The sequence below is a fragment of the Centropristis striata genome, chromosome 19 (genome assembly GCF_030273125.1).
Source record: "Centropristis striata isolate RG_2023a ecotype Rhode Island chromosome 19, C.striata_1.0, whole genome shotgun sequence".
Lineage (NCBI taxonomy): Eukaryota > Metazoa > Chordata > Actinopteri > Perciformes > Serranidae > Centropristis > Centropristis striata.
The window spans coordinates 200618-225843 of record NC_081535.1 but is presented as its reverse complement, the minus strand read 5'-3'; the positions used below and the strand labels follow the sequence as shown (position 1 = coordinate 225843).

General features: G+C 42.5%; 1 protein-coding gene across 2 annotated transcripts in view; it reads left to right on the top strand.

The window, feature by feature from the left end:
• Positions 1-22941, top strand: part of LOC131992383 (ephrin-A5b-like) — a 101010-nt gene extending 78069 nt beyond the window's left edge. For both annotated transcript variants that reach the window (XM_059357951.1, XM_059357952.1), the window contains exons 3-6: positions 7851-8143; positions 16152-16217; positions 16331-16411; positions 18770-22941. In XM_059357951.1, coding sequence (XP_059213934.1) covers positions 7851-8143; positions 16152-16217; positions 16331-16411; positions 18770-18894 — 565 coding nt within the window. In that variant the 3' untranslated portion in view covers positions 18895-22941. The remainder of the gene's footprint in view (positions 1-7850; positions 8144-16151; positions 16218-16330; positions 16412-18769) is intronic.
• The last annotated feature ends 2285 nt before the right edge of the window (positions 22942-25226 follow it).

Genomic DNA, 25226 nt, shown 5'->3' with positions numbered 1-25226 from the left:
GTGTGTGTGTGTGTAATTAGCCGACTCAGTAATAATGGCTTTGAGTCCCTCCGGCTAGCTCTGACTGATGGGACAGGTGGAGGGGGGGGGGGTCCTCCCAGCCCCGAGGGCCACAGGACGTCACATGACCTGGCCCCCCCTCCCCTCTGTGGCCCCAGAAAGACCTCCCCCTAGAGGAGGAGAGGAGGAGGTGCAGGCTGTGTTGTGGGTTTGTTGAGGAGTAAATTGAAGGACTTGATATAGAAACAGCATGAGGTTAGCCTGTGGTCTGTGAGTGTGTGAGTGTGTGTGAGTGTGTGTGTGAGTGTGTCTGTGTGTGAGTGTGTGTGTGTGTGTGTGTGAGTGTGTGTTTGTGTGAGACCTAACTCTGTTCAGAAGTTTCCTCCTCCATTATTCTCTCCTCTACTCTCTGGTTTTCTCTTTTGTTTCAGTGTTTCTAAGGCAGACTTGATGTTTTCTGTAGAGATGATGTTAATTAATCTGATGTTAATTAATCTGATGTTAATTAATCTGATGTTAATTAATCTGATGTTAATTTAGAGCTAATGGAGGTAAAGTTCTCCAACATCTTTAGTCAGAGTCTATTTAGTAGCTCAGAGTTTATAGCACTTGATGATTTGCTAAAATTGTATTTTTTTTAGGATTAGGATTTTTAGAATTGAATGAATAAAAAATTATTTTTTTTACAGTGTATAAAGTCCAAAAAAGTGAGTGCCCATCATAGTTCATCAAAGTCAAAGTTGATGTCTTTTAACGTCTTTTAATGATACAAAACAAAGAAAAGCAGGATTCTGAAAACAGACATTTTCTGCCAATTTTTTGCATGAAAATTTACTTACTAAGCAAAAGAGTCAAGTTATTTTATTTACTACCTGAATACGAGTCGGCTGAACTCTTCCTCTCTATACGGCCTTTTCAGTTCCTTATCTCGTCTTCTACATTCTCCTCTTCCTCTCCTCTATTCTTCCTCTCCTCTTCCTCTCCTCCCATAGTTCTTGTGGTTCCTCCCTCTGCTCCTCTCTGCTGGCTGCGCCTCCCTCACCTGAGCCAACAGACAATCCCACAACAGAAGGGGATAAAGAGAGAAAACAAGGGGGAGCTGAGTGAAAAGAGGGATTAAGCATGGATGTGTGCTTTGTTAAGAGCTCCAGTTACTGATTCATTGATAAGCCCCTCCAACTGGCCATGAGTAATTCAGCCAATCAGGGATCATTAATCCCCAAGACAAATGGATTTAGGTGCTTTTATTTTGTTAATGGCTCATTATGACACATTTAGAAGTGCTGACCCGTGCTCTTATTCCTGGCTCTGATGCTCGAGTCCTGCTGCTCACAGCGCCAGGAGGAAGACACACCAGTTGACCTGGACCTGGACCTGGACCTGGTCCTGGCCCTGGACCTGGACCTAGTCCTGGCCCTGGTCCTGGTCCTGGCCCTGGACATGGACCTAGTCCTGGCCCTGGCCCTGGCCCTGGTCCTGGACCTGGACCTGGACCTGGCCCTGGCCCTGGCCCTGGCCCTGGACCTGGACCTGGCCCTGGCCCTGGCCCTGGCCCTGGCCCGGCCCCCTGAAGGCTTAATGACTCACTAAACAGCCTGTAACTACCAAGCCATTTAGAAAAAACGATGAATAAATCTTTCTGGTAATGAAAATGAAGAAAGCTGCGATGCTGATTGGGAAACCTGCCGGCGGTTTATAGCTCGGTAGATGAATGAAGGTTTCTCACGCTGTAGTCCAGCCTGTAGGGGGGGGGTCTCTGAGGGTCTCTGGGGGTCTCTGAGGGTCTCTGGGGGTCTCTGGTCCACAGATCTCCTCAAAAGAAGAAACAGATATAGAGAGATGAAATGTCATCTTTTCCAGCACATCTTGAGTCAGGCTGTGTGTTTATGGCTCTTTGTCTTATCAATATTTCATTTCTGCCACTCAGAAACCTCTTATAGCCCCCATCTGGAGAACATCTGGATCATCTGGAGCTCTCACTGTGCATTTTATTGTTTTTTGTAACAAACACCTACAGTCCATATTTTAGATTTAGGTTGTTCGCAGCATCTTTGCAGCATATGTTTGGCCACATTTGACCCTCGTTCAGATCTTCCATCCAGATCCAGATCTCTGGTGGAGCCATCATAAAGAGATAGACGGGAAAATATGTGTTCAAGGCAGGAAGAGAAAGTGATCGGCCCAAACTACTTCTGCAGACAGGATTCTTCACCTCCTGGTCCCGGCTGCCGTCTGCAGAATCTTCTCTTGTAATTACTGTGAGAAGATGTTGTTCATAGTGTTTTTGCGTCCTGCAGTAATTTGTCAGTTTTAGTCTTTGTGGCTGGAAGTTTTGGACCAGATTCATGGCTAAAATAAAGTTTAAATGCAGCTTTTAACCAGCAGTGTGGTAATGTTGAGGGCTGAAGCAGATTTTCTAACTTTGCTGTTGTCATTCTGCCATATTTGTTGTCACACGGCACTGTCGAAATGTGATTTATATGTTGCATTATGAAAGTATTTGTAAGTGTAATTATGTGGGTTTTATTGGCTCAATAAAAAAATCCACTGCATGCATCAATTAGTTCAGCAAGAAAATCACATCTATAAATATTGTGAATGTTGTGGTGTGGTTTGTGGTGCACAAAGAACTTAAGAGTTGTAATTAAATGTTAAAGCAGCTTTCATTGAAAGGTGACTGATTGTGTGGCTCCTCTACCTGCTGGTCGGTGCTGCAGGTTGTTATCAGCTACATCAACAGGTGTAGTTGGCAGCGCCCTCTAGTGGCCACTGTAGTTATTAATGACACCACTGCAGAAGGAAGGAAGGAAGGAAACAAGAGAACGTAGCTTCACTGCCTCAGGTTTCTACATAACCAATCAGCACAACATCACCTTTATGACCTGATAATCATTTTTTCACTTTGACTTACTGGATCAACATAACACACAAAGAAACACAACGTGTAAATGTGGACACAAGTTGCACATAAGAGGTAAAATGAGGAGAACATCTAGTTCTAAATATATTTGATCTTGTTTTACTTGTTCTATCATCATCAAACTGAAACTGGCCTCATGGAGTTTACAGCTGGTATTTTAGAGGGAAGCTGATGGAAACTCTGCTTGGTTTTAACGCCATGACATCATGGAGAAGTCATGTGATTAGATAATGTTGGTGTGATTGGTGACTCCAGAGGGTGAACGTGCTCCTCCAAACTGCTTCAGTTTTGCATCTATTTTGCTTTTTAAACTTTGTTTTATAACGCCTAACCAGACACTTTTTTACTAACTTAGTGAAGTACTTTTGTAGCCTAAACCTGAATAAACTGAAATGTAAGGAAACAGTCAGCAGCCAGTGAATGGGCTGAGAACAACCTAGTGGACCTGCTAGAAGGTGGAGAACCAATACTAAATCCATACTACTGGGATTATAACTGCTGATTAACGCTCATTCAGTAGTGTGATAATGTCCAGATCAGCTGGATAATCCCCCACACTCACTGCCAACTAGCTCTTTAACAGAAAGTCTCAATAATAATTGTCTCAATAACTAGAAAAACAACATTATCAAACTTACAACAAAATCTAACAAGTTGAGAGAATAAATCTTCCTTTTGGAGGCCAAAATGTACATGAAATGATTGGATTTTACTGCTCTGAAGCCTGATTCTCACGCTGCTGATACCATCTATCTGAATACAAGTGTCCAGCTTTAAAAGTGTTACAAACTCTTCTTAATCCTGACTAATCTGAACCGTTTCTTCTGGGTCCAGTTTGATTGACAGCCGCTGACCCCGGCCAGGTTGAACCTACCATTGAAGGCTTAGTAAAGACAAACAGGCTGGCCACGGTGCTGCCGGGCTGAGGACTCGATACCGTGGAGACGCTTGACCCCTGCTAGTCATAACATCAGCCAGCAGCTCTGAAACTGGAGGCTGGAGGGGCCACGCTGGGCCTGCCGGGGGCCACAGCGCTCAGCTGGTGCTGCAGGGAAAAACAGAGAAAACAAGGGCTTTGGTTTCACGTTTGACCAGACTATAATTAGAGAGAGAAACAGATTAGAATATGCCATGAGGCTGGTCTGGCTCCTGCAGACCAGTAGGACCACTAATCCTGTAGCACATTTACAATCTGTGTAACGACAACATGATACCCCAGCAGGCCGCGGCAGCACACACCTCCCTTTGTGCTCCTCGCGCCTCCCAAACCCAACATGTGGACGTCACCATGTACAGACGAGCCTCAGGCTTCGTTTCCATGGTGACGGTCTAACAGAAGACTAAAGTGGCGTCTCGTCTTCACTTTTTATTCTGGTTTATTCGAGTGTTTCCAGGAGGAAATCTGCTGATACGGTGATCTAAAGTGTGTGAATGTGATTGTATGCAGCCAGGCGGCATCACTTAAAGCCATAAGAGCATCTTTGGCCATGTGGAAGTTTTCATCAGCTACTCCTTCCACAAAGTTCTCCTCCATCACTAGATCTCCCAGGTCTCGTTCACAGCCGTCTGGCTCCTCCCACCAATCGCTGCATCCAGAATGTGATGGAGGTAATTCCAGATCCTTCTCTGTTCACTAATACTATCTGTACATATCCTGGACATTTGGTGGAAAGACTCCTGTAAGTTTATTAGAGCTGCCAGAGCAGCTTGAAGGTCCCACCATGGAAATAATCCCACGTTTCTTTATTTCCTGTCCTGGAGCATGTATGTGACGTAAACACATACGTGACGTGAGCAGATCAGATCAGAGTTTTGTGTCTTGTCAGTGTAGACGACACGCTACGGAGGAGAGGATCTCAGTTTACACTCTGGAGGCACATTTTAACATTTTTAAGCCCCAAAAACACCGTCACCGTCTAAACGAAAGGCACTTCACATTAAAAATGTTGTCGTTTTTACCTGCAAGCGTCCTGGTGTAGACGGGGCCTTAGTCCCTCCCTGACTGTCTCACCTGGTCTCAGATCAGCTGACTGTCTCACCTGGTCTCAGATCAGCTGACTGTCTCACCTGGCCTCAGATCAGCTGACTGTCTCACCTGGTGTCAGATCGGCTGACTGTCTCACCTGGTCTCAGATCAGCTGACTGTCTCACCTGGCCTCAGATCAGCTGACTGTCTCACCTGGTCTCAGATCAGCTGACTGTCTCACCTGGCCTCAGATCAGCTGACTGTCTCACCTGGCCTCAGATCAGCTGACTGTCTCACCTGGCGTCAGATCAGCTGACTGTCTCACCTGGTCTCAGATCAGCTGACTGGTCCCTCCTGTCGGTGAGGAGTGATCCTGGTGGAGCCTCAGACTAACCCCCCGGTGAGTTCCCGTATGGGACCATCAGCTGCTCCAGCAGGGTCCTGCCCCCCCCCCGACGCCTCACTGTGTCAATGAACAAGGCGGAGTATTGAAGACATCCGCAGCATGTCAGTGATACCGGACTGCGGGCCATTAGCAGCTGTAGAGACACCAGCAGCCTGATCCGTCTGGGCTAAAAGCCTCAGAAAGGCAACCTTAGCAGCGCCTCGGGGAGGATCCGTTTCCTGTCACTCTGTCAGGAAGGAATACCTGCCACATCTCACTCTCTCCTCTCACAGCACACCAGGCTGGCCCAGACTCTTTAATCCCTCATGTAGATTAGATTAGATCTATTGTCCCCAAGGGGAAATTCATTCTCACATCACATTGACAACAAGAACAACATCATACAGCACATGACATAATGACATAGAGACATTTACATGCCAAATAAACATTCATGGCGCTCTTTTGTTTAGAGCAGCGATGGCTGCAGGGACCAGGCTTTTTCCAAGGCGAGCCCTTTTAAACCTTGTAGTTCTGTACACCTAATCTATCACTATTTACTAGTGATGTCCCAATGAAGCTTCATGAACCATTTTCTTTATTTATGGTTCAGTATCTTGCCCAAGGATACTTCAACTTGTAGGCTGCCAGTCAGGGATTGAACCACCAACCCTCCGGTCAGTAGGTGACCGTTCTACCAACGGAGACACAGCCGCCCCCATTAGATGGCACTCTTGATTTAAGTCAATCAAATAAGGCTTCATTAGCACATCACTAGCATTCACTATTCTTTGACCGCTCGAGGTAACAAAAGAAACACCATGGGATAATCTCTGCTGGGATTGAGTTTCAACCTCTTTTGAAAATTTTGGAGAATTCAGCAAGAATAGCATAAGATGACTAGAATCTTTATTTCTTCAACAGGAGCCATTTTCATTCAGAAAAGTGCTAGAAATGCTTATTTCTAGATTTAATAATCTGAATTTAAGAAACCTTGTCAAGGTAAATTATCTGTCCATGCAGCAAGATAATTTCCCTCAGATTTACTGTTTTATCTGGTTTTAGACCTGTTTTGCAGTGTAGTCTTTCTCTGTTGTCTCGTTTCATATAAAACCTGTATCTATCTTTTTAAATGGAGCACACTACAGCCTCTTACAGACAGTAATGTCAGCTGGGATTGGAAGAAGCCAAACTTCCTGCATCAGACTGGGCAGATAGTTCAGGATAATGAGTTGGCACCTGGGTGGCCGATCAGATTTCAGGGGGTTACCGCCCCAGACCGCTCTGGACACGGCCCTGCAGTAAACACTGTTGGCTGTTTGAAGGCTTGAGAACAGGCTCATTTTCCCAGACTGGGAGATTCCACGAGGGGCTCCTACATCAAGCTGTCATACTAATGAAAATCTCATTCTACACAGGGATCCTCCTAAAGCTGCTAAAGGCACATGCTAACAGGGGATTAGCCCTGTAACGCTAGGGGACTTTAATTTCAGCACCAGCATCAGTCATCGCCGCCGAGCACCAACTGTGATATATGGAGGTTTCTGCAGGGGGGGGGGGGGGGGGGGGGCTGACATGATGAGATCCTGTAAACAAAACCAGAGCCGGGTGTGTCTTTCCCAGTCCGGCCGGTTTCCCAACACTGAGTCCTGTCAGCATGTTGGAGCTCTCACAACTCTTTGGAGGTCGTTCATCAAGGAGCATGATGGGAGAGACTCCCCAACCAATCAATGACTAACTGTCCTCCCACTTGAACAGCTGCTGCCGACGTACCCTTGAGCAAAGCCTGCTGCAGGGATCTGCACATCAGGCACAAATACGAAGCAGGCTGCAGCACAGAGCATATGCATGCTCAGCAATGTTTTTATTGGGTGAATAAATCATTGAAAAGGTCAAGTTCAGGGATCACATGATGTTGTTGTGGGAATTATAGTTGCATACATAAACATATAGAACAACAACCTCGCCAATAATAGATTAATCATGTTAGTATTATTGCTGACATACAGAAATCTGCTTCTACTGTTGAATATAAACGCAATTAAATCCAGACATGCTTCTGTGATGTAAACATCATTTTATTAAAGGGGACATATTGTGCATTTTGTGTATAATGTTAATATGCTTTAATGTAAAAAAAACAGAAAAGGCAATTATTTTCCCCATCCTGTCAGTCTGAGTATTAATAAATATATACCCCTATTCTCTCTGAAACGCTCTGTTTTAGTACCTGTCTCCTGAAAAAGCCCAGTCTACTCTGATTGGTCAACTTTCCTGAATCTACCACATCTCTTTGCGCTTCTGCACCATCATTGCAGCCGGGGAATGATTTAACAGCCCTGTAGGGGCACTTTGTACCTGTAATTATAGAATAGTTGTGATATGAAGTCCTGATGTTTATAACTAACTGTTAAAATGACATTTAAACATTTAGCTTTCCGTCAGCATTCACTAGCCATAAATATAATAAAGCCTGAGATTATGAAGATGTAACATTTTGACACTTTGTTTGGTTTTATCACACAGATGTGATGTTTCTCTGCACATGTTGATGTCCCCTTGTCTTCTGTCTGGTCCAGGTTCTATCGGGGAGATTACCACATCGACGTCTGCATCAACGACTACCTGGACGTCTACTGTCCTCACTACGCCGGCCCGGTGTCTGACGAGCGCGCCGAGCGCTACGTCCTCTACATGGTCAACTACGACGGCTACAGCTCCTGCGACCACACCGCCAAGGGCTTCAAGCGCTGGGAGTGCAACCGGCCTCTGTCGCCCAACGGGCCGCTCAAGTTCTCCGAGAAGTTCCAGCTGTTCACTCCGTTCTCTCTGGGCTTCGAGTTCCGCCCCGGCAGAGAGTATTACTACATCTGTGAGTTTTATTTACTAGTTATTGAGCTTCTGACACAGACAGACAGGGCTCCATACTAAAGAGTGGTGATGATTTCTTTAGTTTCTGAGTCCATTAGATGGCGCTGTTTTAAGAAAAGAGGCTCATTGGGACATCACTGCTGCAGATTATCAAGCACTTGAAGAATCTTTAACTTTAATTATAACTCTCAAAATCTGGACGGTTTTATAACTTTTTCTTGCACGGCTGATTGTGTTTCAACAACATTCATCATTTGACTCTTGGCTTTGAGCTTTGGCTTCTTTCCTTCATGAAAAAGTTAAATATTTCTCAGTCAGGGACCCAGAAAGTATTGTTTAGTTTTGGTATCAGTACTGGGACTCAGGTCAGCACCAGCAAAGAAACATTTATAATGATAGCCAAACTTTAACTGGAGTTATATAAGAAGATCGATATCATTTTCTTCTTGGAATCTAAAGGCAGCAGCAATGTTCAGCTTTTGTTTTGCAAGTCCTTGAATGAGGGCCAAGCCAGAAGACGAGCCAGAGGGAGCAAAACCTCTCCAGTGTTCAGGTCTGAAGGGTCTTTGTTGCTGAGCTCAGCTTTCTGCTCCTCCTGAGAAGAAACAAACAGCTGGGAAGTCTGTTTTCATAAGTCCAGTCAGCCTGCAGGTACCTGAGGTACAGATCTGGTATTTAGCAGAGCTGCTCACAGCAACTTTATACAAAGTCAGTGAAAACAGGTCAAATATTGACATTACAACAAAGATATCACATTCAAAAGGGACGAGGGAGAAGTATGGAGAAAGTTTTACCTTCTGCTGGTGGAACTTCTCAGCTTTGTTTCTAACTGAGACGGTTCAGAGGAGTCAGACTGTTTCTTTCTCTGGATTCAGATTCTGTTTCTGAATGTGAAACCTGTTAGCTGCTCACTGGTCCAGCCCTGAACCCTTCATTCACTACAAGCACAAATAGAGTCTGACTGATTACTGGGGTGGGCAAAAAATATCTTGATTATTTTTTAAAATCTCTCCAACAACAATAATCTGACGATATCCTTCAAAATGTGATTCTTCACCAAAACAAGCTGTTAAATGCTTCTTGCTGACCAGGACGTCTATGTTTCAGAACAACAGCTCTGGTTTATGTCTTTATGTTCTATCTATATAATCTTTGTTTCAGAATATAGCTTATATATAATATATATAGAACATTCACAGCTCTGGTTTATTTAAACCCAGTTAACTTTTAATGTAGAGACAATAATGTTAAACATTCAGGTTCTCTCCTCAGATAGACGCTGCAGCATACAAGCATGAAGCAAATAACTGGCACATTATTATTATTATTATTGTTATTATTATTAATGTTGGTAACAACCTGATTTTCTACATGAGTGTCTGGGATCACACGGTGATGAAGATCCTCCTCACAGTTCTGTTGTTGTTGTTGTTGTTGTTGTTGCAGTATTTTGTGTTGAGTTGTTTCTCTCGTTTCTGTTGTTGTTTCTGATGTTGTTTCTGTTGTTGTTTCTGATGTTTCTGTTGTTTCTCTTGTTTCTCTTGTTGTTTCTCTTGTTGTTTCTGATGTTTGTGTTGTTGTTTCTGTTGTTTGTGTTGTGTTTGTGTTGTTTCTGTTGTTGTTTCTGTTGTTGTTTCTGTTGTTTGTGTTGTGTTTGTGTTGTTTCTGTTGTTGTTTCTGTTGTTTCTGTTGTTGTTTGTGTTGTTTGTGTTGTTGTTTCTCTCGTTTCTGTTGTTTCTCTTGTTTGTGTTGTTGTTTGTGTTGTTGTTTCTGATGTTTCTGTTGTTGTTTGTGTTGTTTGTGTTGTTGTTTCTGATGTTTCTGTTGTTTCTCTTGTTTCTCTCGTTGTTTCTCTTATTGTTTGTGTTGTTTGTGTTGTTGTTTGTGTTGTTTGTGTTGTTGTTTGTGTTGTTTGTGTTGTGTTTGTGTGTTGGCTGGCTCGTCTCTGACTCTGTGTGGTAACCTGAAGTGTTCGGGGAGATGGCGGTCCGAGCCAGAGCATCGTTGATGTTGCTGGATGTTGATAAGAGAAATGTTAAATTGTCTGATTGTGGAGCAGTTGTTGTGGTGGATCTGATGATGATTGAAGGTCCAGAGACTCGTCCATAAGGAGGAGCAGGTCCATGACTTGTCCATAAGGAGGAGCAGGTCCATGACTCCTCCATAAGGAGGAGCAGGTCCAGAGACTCGTCCATAAGGAGGAGCAGGTCCATGACTCGTCCATAAGGAGGAGCAGGTCCATGACTCCTCCATAAGGAGGAGCAGGTCCATGACTCCTCCATAAGGAGGAGCAGGTCCATGACTCCTCCATAAGGAGGAGCAGGTCCATGACTCATGCAGTCTGTTCACTAGAGAGAACATGTTATCATGGGATGGAATAACAAGAGACAAAGACACCTAGAGGGGAATACCAGGAGCTGCTAGTCACAACAACAGCCACACAATGGGATGATCTGTCCTCATTCTATAGAGCCGTGTAGTCTGAAACTAGAGCTGATCCACACATTCCCTTATTAACACACACACACACACACACCACACACACACACACACACACACACACACACACACACACACACACCACACACACACACAGAGCTCAGTTTAACTACTTAATATACTGTCATGTGGTTTAATTTAAAAAAAAAAAGTGTAATCACTGTCAATTTCTCACGTTTGTCATGTTAAACTAAAAAGTGACTTAAATAATGTTGGTAGAAGGTAGATATTCTGTCAGGAAGGAGACTGAACAACGCTCTGGAGTAGTTATTGTTATTATTATTATTATTATTATTATTATTATTATTATTATTAGATAACTTTTGGCCTCAGGATATGATTGATTATCACATTATTTCCAGCTCTGGACTAGAAGAAATACTGATTATTGATGATTCTTCATTGATTAGTGACTGTTTTGATTGACAGCTCTGCTGTTTGTTTATTTGAAGTGAATGCAGAGTTTCATCGTGTTCACGTCCTGTAAAAGTTTCTGTTGGCGTCATTCAGAAGGAAAGTTTCTCTGTCACACATCAGAAAGATATTTTCCAGATGGAGGCTGATGTTTCATCAGTAAGCTGGTTGTGTTTCAGTGTTTTATCAGCTGCTGGTGTCACATGACGTGTTGAGTCTAGTTCAACAATAGCTGATATCAGATACAGATATAATACAGATATTATAATGTGGGGTGGGAGGTGTAAATGGTTCATCACGTCTCGCTGAGGACAGACGCTCCTTTGTCTTGGCTGCTGACATCATCAGCCTCAGGCGGCGAGGGGGCGGGGCCACGTCACAGAGATGACACCTGGTTGGCTGAGGCCTGGCGCTCTGCAGACACACTAACAGAGGAAAGCCGCCCGGTGGGATCAGGGCTGGTCCCGGGAGGTCAAAGGTCACCGAGACGAGGAGGCTGCAGCTTCCAGAGCGCGGCGTGTTTTTCTAACAGAGCCTCGCGGAGCGAGGAGCCTGATCCTAATCTCAGGGGATAGAAATCCAATTTCCAGAGGAGACAGTTGAGAGTCTGGCTCTCCCTGTGAGACTGAGACCCGACTCCCTACAGACCAGTCCGAGTCCACAACGACACGAAGCCTCTAGTCCTCCAGACAAAAGGCTTTGTTCCCCAGATAAACCCATCAGCACTAGAAAAACATCTGATCCAGAGTTTAAATCAGATCTGTCTCATTCAGCAGAGCCGCCTGGTGCCCAGATCCCTGATCCCAGACCAGCACCACGTTAACGTATCCCTGATCCCAGACCAGCACCACGTTAACGTATCCCTGATCTCAGACCAGCACCACGTTAACGTATCCCTGATCTCAGACCAGCACCACGTTAACGTATCCCTGATCTCAGACCAGCACCACGTTAACGTATCACTGATCTCAGACCAGCACCACGTTAACGTATCACTGATCTCAGACCAGCACCACGTTAACGTATCACTGATCTCAGACCAGCACCACGTTAACGTATCACTGATCTCAGACCAGCACCACGTTAACGTATCCCTGATCTCAGACCAGCACCACGTTAACGTATCACTGATCTCAGACCAGCACCACGTTAACGTATCTACAGGTCTGCAGGTCTAGAGGTCTACAGGTCTAGAGTCTTCAGGTCTACAGGTCTAGATGTCTACAGGTCTAGAGTCTTCAGGTCTACAGGTCTAGAGTCTTCAGGTCTACAGGTCTAGAGTCTTCAGGTCTACAGGTCTAGATGTCTACAGGTCTAGAGTCTTCAGGTCTACAGGTCTAGATGTCTACAGGTCTAGAGTCTTCAGGTCTAGAGGTCTAGATGTCTACAGGTCTGGAGTCTTCAGGTCTACAGGTCTAGATGTCTACAGGTCTAGAGTCTTCAGGTCTAGAGGTCTAGATGTCTACAGGTCTAGAGTCTTCAGGTCTACAGGTCTAGAGGTCTAGAGTTGCAGTGGCGTGTTGCTCCAGGACAGAGAAGCAGACTCTGACCTCAGACATGAAGAGAGGAAGAGAGACAGTCAGATAATTGTGTTTGTGTTGGAATCTGTGAAGGGAGAGAAAGAGAGTGACGGAGAGAGAGAGTGACGGAGAGAGAGATGACGGAAAGAGAGAGTGACGGAGAGAGAGATGACGGAAAGAGAGAGTGACGGAGAGAGAGATGACGGAGAGAGAGAGTGACGGAGAGAGAGATGACGGAAAGAGAGAGTGACGGAGAGAGAGAGTGACGGAGAGAGAGAGTGACGGAGAGAGAGAGTGACACAGGAAGATAAAGAACGAGGGCCAGAGAGGAATAGTCGGAAAATGGAAGAAAATATTGTTTACAGCTGCAACTTGGACATTTTTATTAACAGACAAAACAACACTTTTTTTTTTACCATGTTTTTTTTAAATATTTTTTTGTACTTACACTTAAAACTGGAACTAAAATCAGCATTATGATATGTATTCACTGTGATTTACCATTTAAGACCAGAAAGTATTAGAATAATGAACTTGGACATTTTATTAACAGAAAAGAGGTTTTATAAGACGAAGGAACTTCTTCAGAGTGAAAAAACATCGAGACGTTATAACTGGAATCAAAATGTGAAGGTGACGTGTTTCTGTCAGTCTGAACATTAAAAACCACATCAAAGCAAGAGCAAGTTGTCCATAACACATAAAAGATGATGAAGATGATGTGACACCCCAGGGTGCTGCATCACAGACCAGAGGGAAACCAGTCAGCTTTTATAGCTTTTATTCTTTTAATATCATCTAAATGTTTTTCCTTTCTGTAGATGTCCACTGCTCAGTTACTTATGGAAAGTCTAAAATCTGCACTTTGTACTCAGTATAATCCTCCTTTTGTTAATTATAACTTAATTGTGCATAAGAGGATTTTATACACAACACTGTGTGTCACCAGATATAAAATAATAATAATAATAAATCTCTTCTCCTCTGCTTGTATTTGGACGTTTGGAGCAATAAGTTATTCATAGAAATAATGAGAACAGCTGTTCTGAGTTCTGTGATTTCCATATGTTTCCGGTCTGCTTCAGCTGTCACTTAATTGCAGTGTAGTGATAGACATATGTATGGTTGCTATGGTTACCTACAGTTTAATGTGTCTGCCTCACTGATGAAAAGTGTTGAAATAATCTCTAATAGAAATGTTCATATAATTGATCTGTTACTGCTGAAGTCATCAACAAATTAATAAAGCCATTTAAAAAACATAGAAATGAATCAACTATTTTGTAGTTTAATTGATAATCACCAAAATCATCATTAATAAAACCATGTTAAATGTCTAGATATCAGCTCCTAAATTAAACTCTTATCAGACATTTTTGTTGTTGTCATTATATTTGTCTAACAAATGAACCTTTAGTTGAACCAGACATTAAAATGAACATGAAACTGAAGGCAAAAAGTGGTTTAATCATTTTTTCCATGCCTGTATATCATCATTCAGACGACTATGTCAGATCAAGTAGGAAAAACTTCTCAGAGGGCTTTTAAAAGAAGTATTTAGGGGTAAAACATACATAGTTTCAGAATATATCAGGGAATCTACTGGAAAACATATAAAAAGCTTAAAAACAGATAAAAGTTAATAATAAAACATGAGATCAGAGCTTCCTTTTGTCCTGTAATGTGTCCTGATGTTTCTGCCCCTCAAGGCGTTATAATAATACAGTTTTTATAGCAGTCAGAGAAAGTTAGAGTGAGATAAGAAGAGAAACAGAAGGAGCATAAAGAAAGAGAGAGAGACGGTTTGGTGGGTTTGGAGGCAGTCTGTTACTGATACCTGCTGACTCAGACTGACTCAGATTCTCTCTGCTGCTTCACTTCCACCATCTGTCTCACGCTGAAGTCAGAAAGATGATTTTTATCTCCTCTCTCTATCTGATAAAGTGCCTTTTGAAATAAGAGTCTCTGCCACAGTGGAAACTCTGACACGGTTTACTTTTATCTGTTATTCAGCGCAGGGCGAGACTCCATCAGGAGTCAGCAGACTAACTACGGACACAAACCACAACTACTAAACATGCATTATGCATTCAATGAAGTGTGAAGGGAATGTGGTGTTTCCTGCATGGTGGGACATGAAGTAGGCGGCGACCTACTTGATATTGAAGACGCAAGGCATTGTGGGAACTGACTCTGTGAACTTAACTCTGATAACACCATGAGAGAGGGGAACATGTTGACCAGTGGGCTCTGTCCTGATGTGATGCATAGGGCAGGAAGATAGGGCCGCATTGAGGCTTACTAAAGAATCAATGCTGGGAACTACAACAGATATAAGTCGAGCGGTGTACGGGACTTTGTTGTACTGTAAAAGAGCCATTCGGGATTGTGCGGTGTATGGAACATGAATGTGCTAATAAAACCTGCTGAACAGAGTATTGAGTGCTTTGTGTTTGGCCAGCTCACCCATTAACTTAGTGCACCCAAACACACCTGGTCGGCTGTGTTTGTGTGTTTGTGTGTTTGTGTGTGTGGTCAGAGTCAGTTTGAGCAGGAAATGACAGAGGTCAGAGTGTTGAGGCCCAGGAGGAAAAGTCTGAAAAAGAAAAGAGAAAATCCATAGTGGGATGAACATGAGGTCAGACAGAAGATAAAAATGTTCTTGATAAAAGTCGGAGTGGTTGGCCTCCATCACCAGAACTGGAACACTCATTAGTTTGGTTAGCTCTGCAAAACAATCACAGCAAACCCAGAAAAATGGTTTTAATCTTTGTCTTTCACAATCAGGAAACAGAGGAAATGAGGTTTTGTAGGTGAGCAGAACAGCATGCCACTCATCTGGACACATTAGACTTGGAAATATGAGGGTGACATTGACTTGATTCATATCATAAAATATGGAGCAGAGAGGTTTTCACGTCAGGATGAGAGTGGAGATCAGAAGCATGATAAAGCTGTTTAAAAGGAGATAAGTGTTGAATATCTCTGTTAGAGAAACTATCGACCTTGTCAAATTGTTTAGCTGATGTTTATGAATGACGGAGGATTTTATAGAGTGAAGAGGTCGAAGGTGAAGGTGTAAGTTAGTGGAAATGGTTACATCAGCTGGGTTTGCAGAACGACGACTACTAAAGTTAATGTTCCAATCTGACTTCAAAATATATCTTGTTTGTGTAAAGTTGTTATTTTAGGTGAACTTGTAAATTAACTTATCTTCTGAATTATATCTTAGAATTATCCTGGAGTTAACCAGGGAGTTTTATTTTATCCATGGATTCTCAATGGTGGCAGGAGGCACCAGTGTGCCCTGGTAGCCCCTAAAACCAGTATGAATGTGTGTGTGAACGGGTGAATGAGTGAGTCTGTAGTGTAAAGAGCTTAAAATGCTGTACAAGTTCTCTCCATTTACCATTTAATTCTGTATGTTTAGTAGAATATGGATGAATCTCATTATTGAGCAAAATATGACAACTGACTTTATAAACCATAATCAGACAAGATTAGATCATAGAAGTATTTAAAATGAATACAGGTGTGTAACATGTTTAAAGAGTTTTGTTGTTAATCTCTCTGCAGCTTCCATCACTGACGACAAAGGAAGGAGGAGCTGCCTTCGGCTGAAAGTCTTCGTCAGGCCTCAGAGTGAGTCTGGTTGTTGTGTCTACTGTAGTCGGTGTGGTTAACCCTTTCTGCTGCTGCTGCCTGGCATCACTGCTCTAATCTTCACGTATCCTCTCTCCTCTTTGTTCCTTCAGACAATTGTGAGAAAAGCCCTGGGACCGTGCAGGAAGGGGTCGACTTTGACGACAACAGTCACAACTCCCTAGAACCCCGAGGTTGGTGGGAATATTCACATGTTTCCTTTCAATGTTTACATCATGATTCATGAAGTGATATGACATCAAGAAAAGAGCACATACTGTAGAGCATATTTGTGACTATATTGGCATAATCCGTCATGTTTAAATGCTGATTCAGCTCAAATAGTTATAGAAGTTACGTGAAGTTACGTAAAGTCAAGTGAAGTAAAGTGAAGTGAAGTTAAGTGAAGTTACGTGAAGTTACGTAAAGTTACGTAAAGTTACGTGAAGTTACGTGAAGTTATAGAAGTTATAGAAGTTATAGAAGTTACGTGAAGTTACGTGAAGTTATAGAAGTTACGTGAAGTTATAGAAGTTACGTGAAGTTACGTGAAGTTATAGAAGTTACGTAAAGTTACGTGAAGTTACATGAAGTTACGTAAAGTTACGTGAAGTTACGTGAAGTTATAGAAGTTATAGAAGTTACGTGAAGTTATAGAAGTTATAGAAGTTACGTGAAGTTACGTGAAGTGACGCGAAGTGACGTGAAGTTACGTGAAGTTACGTGAAGTTATAGAAGTTACGTGAAGTCAAGTGAAGTTACGTAAAGTCAAATGAAGTTAAGTGAAGTTACGTGAAGTTACGTAAAGTTACGTGAAGTTACGCGAAGTTACGTGAAGTTATAGAAGTTATAGAAGTTACTTGAAGTTATAGAAGTTATAGAAGTTACGTGAAGTTATAGAAGTTACGCAAAGTTAAGTTACGTAAAGTTACGTGAAGTTATAGAAGTTACGTGAAGTTACAGAAGTTACGTGAAGTTACGTTAAGTTACATGAAGTTACGTGAAGTTACAGAAGTTACGTGAAGTTACGTTAAGTTACATGAAGTTATGTGAAGTAGCTGAAGTTTCATAAAACATGAGTTACATAAATTTACTTTTGTTTTCACACTGGGCATGAACCCCATTGTCCTGTTTAACAATAGTCACAGTTTAAAACAGAGTTTGTAATCCAAAAGTAAATACTTTTTCCTCAAAAACATGATAAAAAATGCAAAATTGCTGCGGTTGCTAATATATAATCTGCATACGTAAAAGAGGTGGTTAATCTAAATAAATTCTTCCAGTCTTTGTGCTAAACTAAGCTAACCATCAGGTCTTTGTGCTAAGCTAAGCTAACCATCAGGTCTTTGTGCTGAGCTAGGCTAACCATCAGGTCTTTGCGCTATGCTAAGCTAACCATCAGGTCTTTGCGCTAAGCTAAGCTAACCATCAGGTCTTTGTGCTAAGCTAAGCTAACCATCAGGTCTTTGCGCTAAGCTAAGCTAACCATCAGGTCTTTGTGCTGAACTAAGCTAACCATCAGGTCTTTGTGCTAAGATAGGCTAACCATCAGGTCTTTGTGCTGAACTAAGCTAACCATCAGGTCTTTGTGCTAAGATAGGCTAACCATCAGGTCTTTGTGCTGAGCTAAGCTAACCATCAGGTCTTTGTGCTAAGCTAAGCTAACCATCAGGTCTTTGTGCTAGGCTAAGCTAACCATCAGGTCTTTGTGCTAAGCTAAGCTAGCCATCAGGTCTTTGTGCTAAGCTAAGCTAACCATCAGGTCTTTGTGCTGAGCTAAGCTAACCATCAGGTCTTTGTGCTAAGCTAGGCTAACCATCAGGTCTTTGTGCTAAGCTAAGCTAACCATCAGGTCTTTGTGCTAAGCTAAGCTAACCATCAGGTCTTTGTGCTAAGCTAAGCTAACCATCAGGTCTTTGTGCTAAGCTAGGCTAACCATCAGGTCTTTGCGCTATGCTAAGCTAACCATCAGGTCTTTGCGCTAAGCTAAGCTAGCCATCAGGTCTTTGTGCTAAGCTAAGCTTACCATCAGGTCTTTGTGCTATGCTAAGCTAACCATCAGGTCTTTGTGCTAAGCTAAGCTAACCATCAGGTCTTTGTGCTAAGCTAAGCTAGCCATCAGGTCTTTGTGCTAAGCTAAGCTAACCATCAGGTCTTTGTGCTAAGCTAAGCTAACCATCAGGTCTTTGTGCTGAGCTAAGCTAACCATCAGGTCTTTGTGCTAAGCTAAGCTAACCATCAGGTCTTTGTGCTAAGCTAAGCTAACCATCAGGTCTTTGTGCTAAGCTAAGCTAACCATCAGGTCTTTGTGCTAAGCTAAGCTAACATCAGGTCTTTGTGCTAAGCTAAGCTAACCATCAGGTCTTTGTGCTAAGCTAAGCTAACATCAGGTCTTTGTGCTAAGCTAAGCTAACCATCAGGTCTTTGTGCTAAGCTAGGCTAACCATCAGGTCTTTGTGCTGAGTTAAGCTAACCATCAGGTCTTTGTGCTAAGCTAAGCTAACATCAGGTCTTTGTGCTAAGCTAAGCTAACGTTTTTCCTCTCCTTGCAGACGGCATCAGCCACGAGTCTCCAGAGCCGGCCAGGAGGGACGTGAACTCTGCGGGTCTCTGCCAGACTTCAGTCCTGCTGCTCAGCTCCGCCCTCATACTGCTGGCGGCCATCTTGTCTTTATAGCGCCTGGTCTAAGGAACCCCAAGGAATGGACTGTCCTGATTGGACCACAGGCCGCCCTACCCTGCAACCCCTCCCCTTAAGGAGCACTTTTTAAAAAAATACATAAAAGAACACTGAGAATCTCTCTGAGTGAGAAGAGAGAAGGAGGGACTTCGTCGCTGAAGCCGTTGTTGTTTTTTTGACTTGCCAACTCGAGTGATTCTTGACTTTCTAGCGGGTGCTGATGGCCCCGAGGTGAAGGAGGCGTGGCCTCTTTTACACATTCGCCTCACTACCGTTCACAGTATGCAGATATTAAACATTTCTTTGTGCTGAAGACAAGCACACATACATGCTTTCAAACATAAACACACACAATCAGTACACTCGTCAGCTCGAAGCACAGCAGGATCCCTCAGAAGTTTACAGACTTTTCAAATATTGTTTTGTGTTCAGGAAAACATCACGTAACCCCTCGACATATAACATGATTAAATCTCACGCAAAGTGGAAAAGGGTTTCAAAGAAGATCTGAGAGCAACACGTCAGGCCGAGGAAAAGGAAAAAGAACCAGGATGTTGTTGCTAGATGGTTGCTAGGATACGAGGCGGTGATGAATTAACCTTCCTCTCAGGTTAAAAAGTCTCAGACTGTGGAGGTAAAAAAAAGAAAAGAAAGAAGCACTCGTCTTTAGTGTTTGGATAGGGCCGATTTAATGATCGATTAATATTTGTTTTTGTTTTTTTAATAAAATCACCTAATTCAATTGTAGCAACCAACTCGGGTGTACAGTAAAATATTTGAACGGAGCGTACAGGTGGATTTGGTATTTTGCCAGGCAAAATGTATTTTCCTATTTATTGTGAAGTCCTCGTGCTTTTTCTGTTCTGGTTTAGTCTGTAAGTACAGTAGAAAGGCAATAAAAAAAACAATACACTAATTACCCATTAAGTTAGTTCATTTTCCACAGTTTTTTGGATACAATCATACAAAAACACTGAGTACCGTTTATGTATCTGTTGGATTGATCGCTGATGGTCTTTTAATTGTTTTTAACAAAGTCCAGGATGAAAAAAAAGTCTGATGTGCTATCAGGGTGTAGAAATCGTAGAATATTTGTCTTTCGATTTTTTGTCATTAAAAATGTCACAAATGTAGTTTTACTATTACACCATTGCTTTTGTGAATCACTGTCATAACACAGCTATTGTATATAAAGACGAATTTACAAAGTTCAGGGATGTGTCCATGCCTAACATGAGGTCAAAACAAATCTTTTTTCTAATCAGGAGGTTCCTCTTCCTCCACTAAAGCAGCACAAGGTTTCCGTGGCTAAATGTTTCAGTGGGCAGTGAGCAGCTGGTAGTGTGTGTGGGGCGGACGCTCTTTGATGTCGTGTAAAGTGGCGTCTGTACAGAAAATACACCGGGGGCGCCCTCGTACCGGGTATTTCTGGAATGAAAAATCGACCACCAGCAGAGATGGAATAAACAGAGCGAGGTGTCCTGTTCTCTCAGGGCAAACTGAAACTCTGCACCGGTCCTCAAAGCACCTGAGAGAGGAACATGTGGAGCTCCGTAGAGCTCCTGCTGAGATCAATAGTTGGCTGTTCTCCAACAGGGAACATGCAGTAAACAGATATTTTCCACTAGACTTGTGCACATCAGCGATCGGCTTGACTATCAAAGATTGACGATTCCAAATGTTTTTCCCCGCAAATATTACGGAACTAAATTGTTAAAATTTGTATCTAAAAGGAGCTGAATTTCCAGGAGATGTTGGAAGTTTAATCACTCTACTCCTTAAAGGAATACTTCAGTCCTAAAATGATCAGTTATATATCCATTACTGACCCCGTGTTATCGTCAATTCTTAAACTGTTTTTGGATTCTTGACAGAAAAAACAGAGAATATTCTGGATGAATTGAAATAAATGAGTGCCATATTATCATACCGTATGAAAAAACATTAATGTATCTCAGTGATTAATCTCATCTATCTAATCTAATTCTAGGAGAAAAGAACTAAAAGGGATCACAGCGATATTAGTTTGAGAACATTTTGGCCCACAAAGTTTTGATTTTGAGGGCTTTAAAGGCACAGTGTGCAGGAATAGTGGCCCCTCCTCCCCGACTCAACAAAGTAAAACAAATCCAAGATTTTTGGAACGAGCTTCGTCCGCTTGGCATCTTTCCTCGCTGTTTTGCTTTCAGTGTGTTTACTTTTTCAGTTGCTTTGTGCCCAAAGGAAGACGCCCCGAAACATCCCTAACACAGCAATTTAAAAAAAGAAGAAAAAAGGAGAAACTCCAGGCAGATGGCAGAGTCTCTGCAGATACAGACGCCACACACACTAGTGTGCCTCAACGGCTGCTTGAGAGCTTTTCTTTCTTTTTTTAAAGGAAAATCCTGCATAGTAAACCTTTACAGATGTTACTGAGGGTAAGAATTACTCAGTTGAGGGCACAAATGTCCACTTTATTAAATCTCTTTTCCTCACACCTACCAGCCTGGACATGAAGACTCCACTGTCACTGGAACCATTGCCTCGCCACGCCACAATGAGAAAAACCAATCAGTTAGTTTGTGGATACTGTGTATCCAACAATTAGCCTGTTGTAACATACAGTGTTAGATACTCTCTCTTTTTTCACACCTCTTTTGAAGGGCACATTAATGTTCTTAGCAAGAAAAAAAGTTCAATGTTTGATATAAAAAATGCTTCGTTTCATTTTATATGTCTTTTATATGAAACAAAAAAAACAAACAGGATCAACATTGCACCTTCTCTCTGTAAATGTGTTTGTCATAAATCATGCAGTGTGGTCGGGTTACAATCATGGTCAGAGGGTCTGAAGAAGGAACACGTGGATTTAGAGCTACAGTATCTGTTTCCCCCTAAAGACGCTCTGGTTCATGGTGTTGTTGCATCAAACGTGTCTTTAAGGATGTTCTTTGTGTCTGTTGTGGTCTTCTGCTAATCTTCACCTCCAGCTGTTTCCGAGCTGGGATCACCGTGAAGAAGCTGTTGTGGGTTCAGGATCGGCTCTTATTGGTGTAGAAGCTCAATGTGTTTGAGGAAGTGTGTTCCACCTCAAATGTTGATGTTTCATTGTATTGAGCAGACTGTGCTACAGGGAGAGCGAATCATTGGTTCTAAGGACTTCTACTTCACCTGGTTCTGTTACCATGTAGCCTCCAGCTAACACTGTGTCCCTGGTTTGGAGGTTTCCATTAAACAATCAATGTGTGCTTTTGTCAGTGCATTGGGAACTTTAGGACACGGTCCTTCCACAAAATACGAACCCATGAGTCGTTTGTCCAGCCTCCTTATCCTCTGGTCCGTATTTCATTTTTTAGCTAGAGGCGCCATCTAGTGGCTGCAGTTATTATTAATGACGTAAAGGCAGAAGTGATGAAGTGTGAAAGCGAAGTGGAAGCCAGAACTAAAAGGTCCCGTAGTGGATCAGGACTTTTACCCGCCACTCATGTCCCTGAAGTAAACAATGTTGATTGACTTTTTCACAGAATTTGATTGAAAGAAACTTCGGTCACCTTTTAATGTCATCATCTTCAGGTAGATACGTCAGCTATGTAGCTAGCTCACTTCTGGCAGTTACATTCATGTATTTTACCTTTTAAACTAACTTTTATAACGCCAACGTTTCCCAGCGTTAAGGATGTGTAGAAAATGGTGACGTTAAGTTTACGCATGAGGACGTGATAATCATTCTGGAAATGCTCCTGTTGGTCGTATTTTGGGGAAGGAACAAACGGCCCATGAGGTCATAAAGTTTGATGGACTTGTTGTACTTTAGTCACAACTGTATCTTTTCCCAAACTAAACATGGACGTGCCACAAAACCGTATTACATTACTTTTAACATTGTAGTAAGTGTACCTTGTGCCTATATGATCCCCAACCTCCTGTACTCATCCAAACTATTCTAATGTCTGTTTCCTCCTCACTAGAATTTTCTACAAAAAGGCCATTTTCTTTGTAAATACACGTGTTGGAGCAGCTATGACTAACTAAAGCAAACAACAAAAAAAGATTTAATAAATATTTCTTTGTCGTTGTAATTATGGTGTGTGATTTGTTTTATTAATGAAGAATGACTGACAGTTTGTGAAATGGAAAGAACATGGAAAAGGCTGGCCGAGCCGCTGGAGCAGCTCTGGATGTTTGTCTTGGTTGTCACTTGATGCATAATCACACAGGCAGAGTCCGGGGGAAGTGGCTGAACAGCTGTTTCTCTGTAATCTGGAGGTAATTCACTGACTGAAGAAACAACAACAAAAAAACAGAAACAGCTTCAATTAATCTTGTGGGAATGTGCAGTGCTTCAGGGAGCTCTGCCAGAAGAACTCGGTCTCACAGTCTTTCACTCGTCGCTTCGCTCTGCCTCTCCTGCTGTCTGCTTTCATTTCTAACCTTCTGCTGTTTCCTCCCTCCCTCCGTCTCCAACGGCCTTCGCCACCTTCACCAACGTGCTGCAAAAACTTTAAGACATCCTATCATAACATTCTGACTGTGTTTTCACCAACACAATGAGACATTTCCTTGAAAAGGTCAAGAACACACTGTTCTCTGGTGCTGTTTTATCAGCTGTAATGGTGCAGGAGGTGTCTGGATCACAGAGTGCTGCTGGGAAAGTGCCCTGGATCCTGAACTCTCACTGGGGAAACAAGTCATTCCCACTAGATACTCCAGCGATTTAGGATTTCATTCATAGAGTATAGGAAGCCACAAGAGACAGAATGATGAGATGATAATCAGATTTGATGCAACAGACGCTGAAAAACTCCAAAACAGGATCTGACATTTCACATAATGCAACTTGAAAGGCTGAGAAGCACCATTTATGATGAGTTCACTGATTTTTTATGTGTAAATCAGTGGAGTGTTCCTTAAAGTACAAGTTAAACTAAACTGTTAATACTAGTGATGTGCCAATGAAGCCTCATGAACCGTGTTCTTCATTTTCTGAGTCCACTAGATGGCGCTCTCTGTTCAACAAAGAGTTAAAAGAACACTTAATAAAGATAGCTTGAGCCTTTTTCTTTAAATCAAGAGCGCCATCTAGTGGAGTCATGAAGATTCATTGGCACATCACTGGTAAATACACAATTTCAAGTAGAAGTTCTGTGTTGGATATTTTGGCGAAGTAAAAGAAAAGTGTAAGAATAAGACTGCACGAGTATGAAAAGTAAAAGTAGAGAGTAAAGAAAGAAAAAAGTCAACATTGCCTTATTTCAGTCACTCATGTGAAATAACAAATGTACTTATTTGAACCCAAAGCAAAATCTTTTCCCAAGCAAACTGCAACCATTTCACCACCTTATCCATGCGTTTTAAACCGAGACTGTAATCCAGGACAAAAATTGTTTCTCTCAAAGTATAATTGACTGTGAATTTTGGTTGTATGGAAACTTTTAGGGGACGGTTTGTGGCTGATGCTATTCTGATGGTCCTGCAGTCCTGCAAGGTTGAGAAACTCAAAACAATAGATCCAATAAAGTAGTTGGTTTACTCAAAAGAAAACAAGGTCCTGCAGTCATCCAGCAATTACAAGGAAACGCTGTTGGAGGACCCAGACCCACATCTCCTGTTCTCCTGCATAACTGGACACCCAAGACCACCAGCACCCCCAATCCTGGTCCTGAGGAGACCAGGTCTATCCATCCTGGTCCCGAGGAGACCAGGTCTATCCATCCTGGTCCCGAGGAGGCCAGGTCTATCCATCCTGGTCCCGAGGAGACCAGGTCTATCCATCCTGGTCCCGAGGAGGCCAGGTCTATCCATCCTGGTCCCGAGGAGGCCAGGTCTATCCATCCTGGTCCTGAGGAGACCAGGTCTAGTGTCTGGTGAAAGAAGGATCTCAGATTGTGGTTAAAGAGACGTTACTGCAGTCACTGTATGAACTTTATGAAGTGTCCCCCCCGCTGAACGCTCCTCAAGCAACATAATTGAGTCATTAGCCGTGTTTTCTTTAGCAGGAAAGTCTCAGGCGAACCTGGTCTCACAGGAATCCGTGAAACTGACACGGATTTGGCTACAATGCAAGTTAATGACATCATATCCTGTGGCTATTCCATGGATATTTGTTCCTATTGGTTTGTTCCAAGTCACGTGACTTTCAAGGTCCCAAAAAACATGGCGGACAGTTCTCTCATTTTTAGTGAAAAATCAATATTTTGACTTAGTTTCTGCATAAAAATGGATTTTGATCACATTTCTAGCGAGAAATATATGTTTTATTTTCTAAATATTCACTCAGTGAATGTATATAATCACTTTGTATGTTGGAATAGCCACGGGATATGACTGTCATTAACTTGCATTGTAGCCAA